This window comes from Miscanthus floridulus, unplaced genomic scaffold (genome assembly GCF_019320115.1).
Source record: "Miscanthus floridulus cultivar M001 unplaced genomic scaffold, ASM1932011v1 fs_21_2_3, whole genome shotgun sequence".
NCBI lineage: Eukaryota > Viridiplantae > Streptophyta > Magnoliopsida > Poales > Poaceae > Miscanthus > Miscanthus floridulus.
This window is the reverse complement of record NW_027096394.1, coordinates 23,982-36,486: the sequence shown is the minus strand read 5'-3', so window position 1 is coordinate 36,486 and position 12,505 is coordinate 23,982. Positions and strand designations below refer to the sequence as shown.

General features: G+C 38.3%; 1 protein-coding gene across 2 annotated transcripts; it reads right to left on the bottom strand.

Moving 5' to 3' along the window:
- Window positions 1-1,240: 1,240 nt before the first annotated feature.
- On the bottom strand, window positions 1,241-11,523 carry LOC136530830 (kinesin-like protein KIN-7I). Of its 2 annotated transcripts, none has more exons than XM_066523547.1 (26): window positions 11,270-11,523; window positions 11,073-11,162; window positions 9,814-9,932; window positions 9,349-9,462; window positions 9,178-9,259; window positions 9,036-9,103; window positions 8,893-8,967; window positions 8,193-8,338; window positions 8,008-8,110; window positions 7,513-7,593; window positions 7,355-7,423; window positions 7,215-7,274; window positions 6,973-7,134; window positions 6,681-6,737; window positions 6,111-6,332; window positions 5,799-5,972; window positions 5,615-5,719; window positions 3,904-3,993; window positions 3,586-3,735; window positions 2,960-3,073; window positions 2,789-2,875; window positions 2,482-2,685; window positions 2,227-2,382; window positions 1,623-1,829; window positions 1,438-1,533; window positions 1,241-1,369 (listed from the first exon to the last, which is right to left on the bottom strand). In XM_066523547.1, the coding sequence occupies exons 1-25, from the start codon at window positions 11,394-11,396 to the stop codon at window positions 1,516-1,518; spliced, it is 2,880 nt and encodes a 959-aa protein (XP_066379644.1). In that variant the 5' UTR covers window positions 11,397-11,523; the 3' UTR covers window positions 1,241-1,369; window positions 1,438-1,515. The 2 variants fall into 2 exon arrangements, with proteins under 2 accessions (XP_066379644.1, XP_066379643.1); XM_066523546.1 differs by having other exon boundaries at window positions 1,438-1,528.
- Window positions 11,524-12,505: the final 982 nt, after the last annotated feature.

Genomic DNA, 12,505 nt, shown 5'->3' with positions numbered 1-12,505 from the left:
AGCAAAATAAACAGATAATATAAAACTTACATTTTCACACACAGCACCAAATATTGTTCTTCCTTTCTCCACAAATTGACCGGATTCTTTACAAGCCCCGCTGATGCATGAGACATTTCTATTGTAAACAAAAAGTGAAGCAATGCAAACACTCTTTCATCTAAAGAAACACTCTTTTTTACTAGACCAATTACGTTAAATATGCACTTCTTGTCCAGAACCAGTTATTGATTGACTTGCAAACATATTAAAGTTCCTTATAAACCCACTGATTGTTTGTGACTTCTAAAATTACCTCGAAACATTTAAAATAATGCCCAATAACTCAGAGCACGTCAATAAAAAATGTACAGTTTTGATGAAAAGCATAACCAAGTTCTTATATATTTTGATTTGAAAGTACCTCCCATTTTTTCCTCGAACGACGCAGGAGAGCTGCGTGTCATTTCATTAAGAAGAGAGTAAAAACAACAAAGGAGAGGCAGAGCCTTTAACTCCAGCCCAACACCACAACAAACACTCTTCAGAAACTACAGTTAAAACTATTTGAACACAATGACTAGCACCCTAAAAGACACGAGCATTCCTATGATTCCACAACTCGCAAGTCCCAAGCAACCAGAATGATGAGTGAATTCAGTCCTTTTCTTATCTCTTTTGGAACAGCCTTGATTGTTAAGCACCTCCCATTAACAGGGTTTTTTTCTAAAACTCAGAAACCTTCCTTGATTCATGTTAAAAAATGATGAAATAAAGACATTAGAAACATCCTAGGTACAAGCTCATACATAAAATGTTACTAATCCTCACTGAAAGCGCAGAGACACACAGATGCCTTGATGGAAAAGGCTCAATGAAAAGACTGACCTGCATTTCACTCCTTTCTCATTCATGTCAATCTCCATGGAAAGCGCCAGTTTATCCTCTAGAGTTTTGCACTGTTCTCTACAACACCCTAGCTCTTGCCTCACCTAGTAGTGTGTTACAATATATCACTTAATACATAAGTTCTTTGGATTATCAGTGGCAAAATAGTATAGAATACATATATTAAACCCAAAGCCCCTCCGTAGACCATATTGGCAATGCTATTATTAGTGAAAAATAACATGGAATCACATTCAACATAAGGCCTCTATGGAAAGCTTCCGGGCAATGCCAAGATAGGCAAAATCGACATGGTATATGCGTACATTAGGGGAACTAAAACATGCAACCCTATCAATGGTACCTTTATCAAATCTTCTGAAAGTTTGTGGTTCTCATCAAGGCAGATGTTCAATCTATGATTAGCTTCTAGGTATTCTTTTTCCTTTGCTGTCCAAATTGATCTTTCAGATTCCATGTCCAAAAGGGCATCAGTAAGTTGCTGCATTCATTTTAGAAAATGAAATTATTTCACATAACATATAAATGGATAAAAGTATAGAGTTTTACCATTCCCAAATCTTCCTTTTCCCTTGATACAGAATTGAGAGAAATCTCCAAACTTTTAAGGGTAGATTCGGATGCAGTTTAACTTTTTGGTCTGCACTACAAAAAGATTGAAAAATGGGTAGAAAAAAATGGATGCACAAGAACCAATAAGATCAAATATATTTGCAAAGACATGTTATGTATACCAAGAGTGCGATCTCATTGCTAAAGGAGTTTCTTTCTGATTCTGTTGAGTTCAGTTTATTCGCAAGATCTTCTAGTTCAGATGTCATAAGCTCTACTTTAGACAATGCTTCGTCCTTTTCAGCAATTGAAGTGACTAGAGCTTCTTGTAAAGAAGAAATTTCCGCATCCATATCAAGAGCATGCATCTCAAGATTTTGGTAGTCCTCCTGAATATTAAAAGGAAAAAAGAGAAATGAGATTCTTGGTCATAAAGGTCTATCTCTTTATGGACTCTGTGCTCCCCCTCTCTTTAAGGCAGAGAAAGGGAGAGGGGGTACCAAACCCTTGGGGAATTATCCACACAAAATGTGAGCGCCTGGGTTCGACCCCAGGTGGGTGCCCAATCAACTAGAGGCTCTACCAGCCAAGCTATTGCTTGGTTGTCCAGCAGAGATGATCTCAAAGGAAAAATTATAAGTCTTAAACATCTATAGTGATATATGAAAATGGACCTGTAACTGATAGCAATGCCAGACCAAGACCCCAATATGTACACCAAACTGCTGCAAACAGCAGCCCAGTAGTTCCTAGAAAAATGTGGGGTTTGAAAAGAATAGCACATACCTGCATGTGCTCAAAAGCTCCAGAAAGTTCATGTGGGGAATTCAGCTCATGCCTTTTGTCAACAGTAGCTGAATCGCGTTTCCGTAAATCACGTTCAAGCAAAGTTCTCTGGTTTTGCAATTTCTTAATTTCTTTGTGGGCCTCTGCTTTTTCACTCTGGTAAAAGAACATGTATCAACTATACGTCAGAAACAGCTGGCTTTTAAGTGGCAATAAAACTTATATAATAACAATGGCATGTTGCCTGTCGGTAACCTGAAGTTTTATTTTCTCCTGAATGGAATTCTTAAGTTTGTTCTCGGTCTCTCTTAACTTTGTTTTAGTTCTATCAAGTTCCTTTCGGATAGATTCCTTTTCTTTCATCAAAGAAGATGATGACAAGATTGATACTTCCTTCTGGAGGTTTAGGAGCTCTAAGAGAATGGCATCCTTCTCCAGTTCATGTTGAAGAGTACAGTCCTGAGTATAAGTAAAATATTTTAGTGCACGGGTAATGAAGTTATATATCAGGTGATAGAAACTAAGAATTAAATCACTGAAAAGAACTTAGCCAGTGACGAACATCTATGGCCTTCTCACAGCTTTCTAGATTGGCCTTCAGCTTATAAATCTCATTTTGTTGATCGTGGGACTGTTCCTCCAATAGTTTCTGCGCTCAAATCAGAGTAACATTGGAAAAAAAACGAACCGCTTAGAACTTAAGCGCATTAGGAAAAAAGGAATTTTAAAATACCTTCTCCAATTCAAGTTTGCAAACTTTGTCCATCAAACAGGTTGACAGTTTCTCATAGTCCCTGATCACAGAACCGGACCGTGCACTATCTTCATGAGCAGAGTGCTTTACTTCCTATGGAAACCCAAATTACACATCAATTGTTTATGTGCATTAAGATGGGAAGTTGGAAACTATGTTCAGACAGTTAAATAAATGCAGTACTACACTAAGCATATGCAAATCTAGTAATCTCAATTCTACATGATCAATAATTAGCATGACAGAGTGTTCCATTGATGAGACATTTTCACCAGACTGGATGTAGTATTTTTCCAAGCTTATAAATTTAACATAGCAATGCACTTGGTTCACAACCCTCAAAGATCATGGTAGCAATTCACACTATATTTCTTCGCAGTAGTAGGATACTAGTGTCCAGGTGAAAACTAGGGGAAACCAGATTGAGCATTTCCACTGTTAAAGCATGTCTAGTGAATATCTGAGCTAATGTTTATAATGGATTAAAATAAAATGCTTGCTGACACTCAATTCTGAATATCGAATAAAACAGCCAACTTAACTAAACGGCATGATTATTCAAAGTCCAATCTGGAGATGCTATCATGCAAAATGAGAAACCATACACGAATTCCTTGTGCCATAATGCAGAGATTCTGACAGAGTTCATCAATAAAAGAAAGAGTGCCGTCAACTGAGTTTCTCCACTGACCCATCTCCACATTTATTCCTTGAGTCTCCGTCAATAAATTACTGAGGAATTCATAGGCTAGTTCCTGGAAGTTGCCAAAAAAAAGATATGTGTACCCAGTCAAGTTAATAAATCAGGCTATAACATGAAATGGTTGCAGGAAGATGGAAACAAACTAAATGCTATGATTTCTTTCTTTTTTTTAAAAAAAAAAAAGAGAATGCAATGTAACTGGAAGAGGGTATCAGGGTACCTGTTTGGAGTTTACAGTAGCAGATAGTGTGGACAGGTTCTCATTAGCAACTTTTGTTTGCTCTGCTGCAGCCAGAGCGATCTGCTGAAGCTGCAAATAGGAAAATAACATATGGAATGTAACAACAGCTTCAAGGTGAAGAACAAATTTGCAGTCTTGGAAAAATAATGAAGGTAGAATTTTCTAAAGGATTTTTTTTAGAGCGTGACATCTTGAGTTGAATGTTGTATTGAGCACAACCCAGAGGGCATATATATATAGTGCAAGGGACACACACAAGAGCAACACCTCATTAGGAGTTCAATGTGGAATACCACAAATACAGCATTAATAAAAGTGACATGTTAAATCAATGTGTTGTATGGAGCATAGCTTGTTGATAACATATAATGCTAATGCAAGGTAGATCAATAAAATGAAGCAAGAAGACTAATAAATAACTCCAATTAAGGTCAGAATGTCAGATATCGAGTTCCCATATGTACCCTAGGGCAAAACATTATAACTGCCCTTGCGCCCTCCATATCCTGTATGTGACCCAGATTCATGACCCGTACTCATACGAGTTAGAACAACTCGAGTCCAACGATGACACAAAGTCCAATTCAAATACGTATTGGGTTACGTAGCAACGCACGGGCATGTTTGCTAGTTTTAGATAACAAGAAAGGTGATGGCAACATAGTTTACAGATTTTGTGACATTCTTAGCTAAGGGTGGGCCTAGCACAGTGTAGCGTTTCTCCACTTGTGGCTTTGGAGGTCCTAGGTTCAAACCAACCTCCTTCCAGAATTAAGCAAGGGTAAGGTTGTATAGAAAATCCCTTCACGCCACCATGTGTGGGAGCTTTCAGCACTGGGCATGCCCTTTTATATCTCTAGTTCTCTAATATATTGGAATGGAAAATGCGAAGGTAAATGCAACTCAGAAAAGTATATGGAGTTTAAATTAGATTGATCATAGATGATAGTGTCATGTATTCATGTTTAATCTGCTGGATCCGGGTGAGGACGACTAAGATACCAAACTAACAATCTTAGGAGTTTTGGCTGATGACGACTAAGATACCAAACTAACAATCTTGGGGGTTAATTGGATCCTGGGCATAAGGAAAATCAGATTCGATAACTCAGCCTAATTACCTAAACCTTGTTTTGTACTTCTGTTGGATTAGAAAAAAAAAGAAAGAGAGAATGTTAATTTTGCATTTTAAAACTCACAAATTATGAGTTGTATGATAATCTAAGCTACGTAAATTGTACTTAGGCACTCGACTAACAAATTGTGATTCAAAACAGCCATTTGATTCCTTTGCTTCAGATATTCAACCTTTTGCACAGGATAGGTAAAGATGAGGACAACTCATGGTAATTGTGTAAGAAGCGCTGAAGAGATAACAAAAGTAAATAAATCACAGCTTTTTAAAAGGTTAACTCTTCATTTTAATCTTCTCCAGCAAAAGTATAGAGAAATATCATAATCCCATGGAATAGACAAAATTGGTTCTTATAAAATATATAAATGGCTTCTAAATGATAATGGAACTAGTTTGCAGTACACATCAGTCACCAAGTTGGATACTTTCTGTTTAACATAACTCGCCTCTTCATCAATCAACAACAACAACAAAGCCTTTAAGTCCCAAACAAGTTGGGGTAGGCTAGAGTTGAAACCCAACAGAAGCAATCAAGGTTCAGGCACGTTAACTCGCCTCTTCATACTCCTCATTAAATGAAACCTTCTGTTGAGTTGCCAGCTCAAGAACAGCATCCAAATTAGTTTGGATAGAACTCTTCTCTGCCTCCAACAGCTTGATCTGCTTGGTATATATTCAATTAATTAACTGTTTGTTTTTCCATTCCAGAATAGGACGATACTAGGGGGAAAATTAGTACCTGATCTTGAAGTTGTTTGATGACAAGAATGGCTTCAGATTCTCGAGCAGATAAGCTACTAACTACACAAGGAACAGTGTTTTTGTGACGTAGAGCATCATTCCCATCACAGGGGTCCTGGGGTATTAATAGTTCACCAGCTCTCCCCCAGAATTGCTCTTGATCTGATTTTTTCTGGCAAAAGCACATACTCAGCAGTCAGATATGTAGCTAAAAAGTTGCAAAATATTTTTTAGAGAGAGAGAAAAACTTGGATTATCTTGTATTTATAGAAGGCCAACAACTTAACACTAAGAAGTAACAAAATCTCACCACTGCATTTGGCTTTCTTCGGTTGGTAACATGCAGCAAAGCATGCGAGTCAGGAAGAGAGACATCTTCACTGTCTTTGGACACGTCACCAGATGAGTAAGCATTAGCACAAGGCTCATCATTACTTTCTTGCATTAACTCTTCAAAAAGTGGTGGCATTCCTATATCCCGTTCATTTCTAATTGTGCTGCTTGTAGAGCCTTCCTGGACAGGTCCTAAATCCTGGGTATTATGTAGAAATACTCAGAACACGTCTTATGTGTAAATTTCAATACTCTCACAATTTGACAGAATATATGGCATGTGTGCAGCAAACCGTATAAACACCCTGCAAAATGACACCACCACGCACCCACCCTAAGAGAAAGGATGAAAAGCAAAAGCACTCACAGGAGGAAAAACTTCTAGACAAATATTTTGGGTGAAACTTTTCTAACATTTAAATTATGATAAGGAATCAATGCACCAACAATGTTCCACAGCCATCCAAAAACAAATGATGCGATGGTATACTTTTAGAATGCCAAGTTGAAAGTATTGAAAAGCATTCTTACAAATTTACAATGATACCTCAATACCAAATTGCCTTGCATTTGGTCCAGGACACCATGTTACCCTTCTTTTGTTCTGTTCAAGGAAGAAAAGAAGAAAAAAGCTATTAGTAGACTAAAAGAGTACAAACATTGTTGGCCCTCTGTTTAAAAGCACACATCTTATGGCCATTTCTGTAAAGTTCAAAGTCTAAACAGATTTTACTTCAAGATATCAGCAGAAAAGAAAGTACCTATGGAGAAAAACTAGAAGAAAGAACCAATGAGCAACCACGTAGTTCATATGCCTTGTACGACTGTTACATACTAACCTTACTAAAAGCAGTACTCCTGTCATCTCTGTCTGAATTTAAAACCAGTGAACTAAGATTTTCAATTTTCTTTGCCTGTTCAATCAAGCATCTGTCACGCTGCTCTTTAGCTTTCTTTTCCTCCTCCAACTCTAAAGCTATTCTTTCCTTTTCCAGTTCACTCTAAAAAATAATTACCAGATTACATGATGTACATAGTCATGAATCACTGGATAGAAATAAGAAACACTTGACAAAGCAACCTGCAGTAGTGTGTTCCGCAGATTCAGAATTTCTTCCTCCCAATGATCACTTTGAGATTTCTAAGGACAGAAGGAATGTAAGTTTCAATTCTAAAGCAGTATGGATTTATTGCTTATAAGAAACATTTTTTAATACGTACTCTAAGTTTTGCTCGAAGCTCTTCTATTTCTTTCCTTTGGCGTTTTAATAATGCAGCATCTGTCAAAATCTGCAAACATATATAATGTAAGGATTTATGCAATTATAGCAAGATGAATAGAAACAGTAATCTAGTGGGCAACAGAAACATGTTAATACCTCATTAACGCATGCACAATTTGTTACACGTAATGCTCTACTCGCAAATTGCAAACTGCTTTTTGTCTCATCAGCGTGGACCTACAAAAATATAAAATAAATAGTTTATCAAAACACAAATAACAAAAGTATCAGTTCTAAGACTATAATTTTGTTCTTTGTTGTTGCCCAATGGCACGTTGAGTGACTAATTTTTTGCATCTGTATGGCACGTGATTTTACAAAGCAATGAAACAATTGATTTGAAAGACAGAAATTCAAAATAACTACTTTGGGTTATTACCTGGACATGAAAGTGTACAAAAGGAAAGATAGTGACACCTTTTAACTTAATTTCCACAAAAAACATCAATCAATAAGCAAAACATACTACAAATATATGATAAAGAAGCTTCAGTACTTTATAATTCAGTATATAACTTTGCAGAAATGGGACAAGCGATACAATTCTACTTCCATCATCCAAAACACAGCAGATAAAGAAATATGGAATACCTGTGCAAGTGTTATATTGCAGATGATAGCTGTGTTAGAATTTCCACCCAGAGCAGGCTGTAATATCCTTGTCAGTTTACTATCTCGGTATGGCACATGTCCCCTGCAAATGAAATTCATTACTAAAGTAGTAATGAAAAATATCAGAACAGGTAGGGTCGCCAGTCAAAAAGTTACTAACTTACCCTTGACCCTCAATGCCTTCACTAAGTTTCTTTATTACCGTACCAAGAGTCATGAGACTTTTGTTAATATGAGAACCCTCCTTAAGTCTCACACCCTCTGCACCAGTCTTTGCAGCGCGTTCTGAGCCAGCTAAATCAACAAGGTTCTGAAATGTACATTATTAACATAAGTAGAAGCAAAATGAAAATCTGAACTCATACATCAATAGTTGGATAAGTACTCGCCTCAATCACAAATAAGTGACGTTTTGGACAATGGTCCCTAAAAAGCAAATTTGAAGTTGAAATTTCAGGGTTTACAGAAGTGTTCATTTCAGTTGATGTTGTACCAACTCAAGGATAGGACATGGTTCATTTTCCAGAATAGTCTGGGTTTTTGGAACATTTTACAAGACATCCATCTCCCTGTTCACTGATACAAGGAAACTAGAAAGAGAGACAAACTTTTAGGTTTGTGCTCAGCTACTCATTTTATGCTTTTTTAAGTTAACTGTGAACAAGCCTAAGACATCAAATAAATATGAACATAGGAACTAACGAGCATTATTCAACACATATCTACAAATACTGTTACTCAATCTGAAATATTCATAACAGTATGGACAAGCAAAATTTTAAGGATAAACTGCATGTATTCCAATAAAAAACAAATTATATCTGCGGGAGAGAGTAGCAATTAACAGGGGAGAATTGCACGTACCAAAACAGATACTCGTACAGCATCACAAGAATCTTCAGCTTCATTGTCGTCACATTTTTCTCTGCTCTCGATTACCTGAACATTTAGCAGCATAATAATCAGAATTGTGATCCAGTGGAAAATGATACAGAATATAAGCTTACCATGCGAAATATAGTGTGAGAACGACTGCTGTAAAGATTCATGTTTGTCTCCCCGATATGCCGGTGGGCTGCATTTGTGCTAGCAGTTTATTAAGAATAAACTATACAGTAACTGAGCCAGCAAACATTCAAAAAGGCTTACATTCTCCAAAAGACATGAAATCCATGACCTGTTCCGCGCATGTAACAATTTCTTCTTTTAAACCAGCAACAAAGATCCCTTTCTTCAATCAAAAGTACCAGCATGTAACAATAAGACTACTATTTAAAGATGGTTGGTGATCAATATCACATGAAAAGATGGGTTGTTTACCTCAATGCTCTCATGAATTTGCAATTTTCGATGTTCTGGCACAAGAAGGTCATTAATATCTTCATTGTAAATTTCCATATAGGACATCCTCACGAGAAATTCTCTGTCCATATGCTACACAATAGCTAAAACAAGTGAGTCAAATAGAATACACAGCATGTGAATAAAAACCCTAGCCAAGGTTCAATATAATAATGCAGAACGTAAGATGATTAAAGAAAAGGTGGCCAGGACTATGCTACACAACCTCTGTAAAACACGTTAAGCGAGTCCTAATACCAAAAAGGAACAACACATTCAAAATATTTTCCATAGTAGATCATACAATAAACAGATTAAGAAGGAACTAAATGAACACCGTATCAGCGTGCAGCAGTTAACATATCTCTTGCTTGATTCCCATAGTGTATACCAAAGTAAGCATAATAAAGAATGATATTGAACATTGAGATTCGTGTAATTAACCTCTTGAATACGCTGGAATAAGTCATGAACTGCAAGCGGTATTATTCCAGGTTCATTAGCCGATCCTCTCATTGTGAAAGTCTTCCCACTGTTAGTTTGACCATATGCAAAAACAGTGCCTGTCAATGTGAATGAGATTAATTAATTCCAATTCAGCGAAATCAAATTGCCTGAGTGATTGAGAAAACTCATTTGTGCGAAGAACTAAAAAATCAACTAATTAAACCAGATACAATCACACACAAAAAAGGAAAGAAATAAAGGGATTAATAAGAACATACAGTCAGAGCATAAAAAAAAAGAGCCTTCGACTTGCTGAACAAAGAATGCTAGAGTGAATGAAAACCAGAGTCCTTTCCCATGGCTCCTAGATATAATGACTAGTGACAGCTAGAAGCCTACAAGACTAGAACCAACCTCAGTTCTTCCATTAGAAAAAATCTAGGTTCATGAAAATGTAGCCATAATACTATTATAAATTAAAATCCAACATGACAATGTAATTCAAACTTGAAATAATGGTCTGCTCTTGACGAAATCGTGGGAATGTGGTTTTCATCCTACCCAGTGCAAGTAGGTTATGGCAGGTGCAAACTGGCAGAGGCATCATATCAATGGCAAGATTGGTCTTTGTTTTACTCCTTATAAGGGTTCGAAACAAGTGGTCTCCTCCCCCTATTGCTGCCTCAGTTTGATTGGTGATAATTTGTCTGCTCCGTGTGTTTTTTTTTTTTTGGTGCCTCTTATCTGGGTACAACTGTAGTATCTGCTCATGTACAGACACACACTAACCCTACACACGCACACCACACTGTCTGCTCCGTGTTAAATAAAGGCAAGGGAAGGGTCTTCATCAAACTGATCGTTGAACACTGAATCCCAGGGGGTGTTGCTGGTTTGGGGCATTGCTGACAACCACTGATTACAGTGATGGAAGCATCATATCCTACAAAATAAGCACGTACTTCACCTGAGCTACGTCCTCTCATCAACCATCATCAGCATATAACAGTGCATCAACGTGCTTATTACAGTGCCGGAGCGCTTAATTCCAGGGGCGTGTTGCGTCTCCACTGATTATCCGCACACACAGTCCGCGATAAAATGCCCATTAAGAATATAGCAAGCGGGGGCTGACACAATTAAACCAAATAGCCTGACACAGACACACAGTATACCTTTGAAATGCAAATGGACCCAACTTGTTTGCCCAAGGAAAGGGTACCAACAACCAGAGCGAAAAGAAGAACCGAGATTACCATTGAACCCTCGCACCACAGAGTCGACGATTTGCTTGGTGCGGGTCTCGTAGACCTCGGCAGTGCGACACTCCTCGCCGAATATCCTGTCTGCGAGAACGAGGCCGAGCGCAACAAATCAGGAAACCCCGCAATCCCAAGCGGGCGGAAGGCGAAGCTAATGGAGAGCGAAAGGGCGGATGCCGGAGGCTTCTTACCGAACTCGAAGCGGGTGGAGGACTGCGCGGAGTGAGCGATGGTGTTGCCCGAGATCCTCCACGGGTTGCTCCGCGCGTCCTCCGGGGGGAGCGGCCGCGAGCGCACGGCTACGTGGATCCGCTCCATACGCCACAGGTCCTGGAGGCTCCGGGGAGGAGGGGGGGCAGAGGTGGGTTTTGGCCGGTGTCCGGGGTACTCCGGTGAGGTGGGGTTTCGATTTTGGTTTTCCCGCTGGTGAGACCGCGAGAATTGGGGCGCGTTTGCTTTGCAATGCGTCCCGAAGCCGTATTTCGGGCCGCAGAACAAAGGCTTAAGATCCCATCCAAAAACCAAAAATTTTTAAGATTTTCCGTCACATCAAATCTTATAGTACATATATGGAGTATTAAATGTAGGTAAAAAGAATAACTAATTGCATAGTTTATCTGTAATTGACGAGACGAATCTTTTAAGCCTAAATAGTCCATAATTGAACAATTTTTGTCAAATATAAACGAAAGTGCTACAGTAGCCAAAAGCCAAAAATTTTCGGAACTAAACGCGCCCTTATTTGAATCCATACCCGCAGAACAAATGGCTGGCTCACACCCGCACCCGCTTGGGTGTGTCGCGACTCGCGAGTGCCAAATGACACCCGCTTGTCTTAAGAGCATCTCTAGAGTTTGTTAAATTTTACTTGGCAAATCTTATGATTTGTCAACTCTCAAAATTATATGCCAAGTAAAAAAATAATTCATCTCCAAGAGTTTGCCATTTTTGACTTGGTAAAATAAAAAAACCCGTTAACAAAACAAAGAGGCCCGCTAAGCGAACGAAGAGCCCCGGATGCCAAGCCGTATACGCGCGCGTATATTTGCGCGCGCGGAGGGAAGATTTGCCTGTTGCTATTGATGTCAAGTTGTTTTGCCAAACTGTTGGAGGCTATTTTTTCTTGTTTTGTCAAAAATTATATGGATACCAAGTTAAGATAGCAAACTGTTAAAGATGCTATAAGGGCATCTAGGTTCTAGGATTTATTTCTAAAGGTGAGATGTGAGTGACATAAAACAAAACCCACAATTTTATTTCACGGTTTACATGTTTATATATTCAAACATTACATTTTTTATTATATCAAATGCTTCCAGTAGAGTTTCACTAAGTTTCTAACATGTGGGATGAAATAAAACACTCATGGTGGAGTTCCACTCACTTTCCAATGCATGGAAAATGTTGTGTGATGTGTATCATCCAGA

Coding starts and splice junctions, on each gene's coding strand:
- LOC136530830 (XM_066523546.1), bottom strand. CDS start 11,396: ATGGAGCGGATCCACGTAGCCGTGCGCTCGCGGCCGCTCCCCCCGGAG. Junction 6,333..6,680: donor CAAGGCAATTTGGTATTGAG/GTATCATTGTAA, acceptor CATAATACCCAG/GATTTAGGACCTGTCCAGGA. Junction 1,830..2,226: donor GAGCTTTTGAGCACATGCAG/GTATGTGCTATT, acceptor TTTAATATTCAG/GAGGACTACCAAAATCTTGA.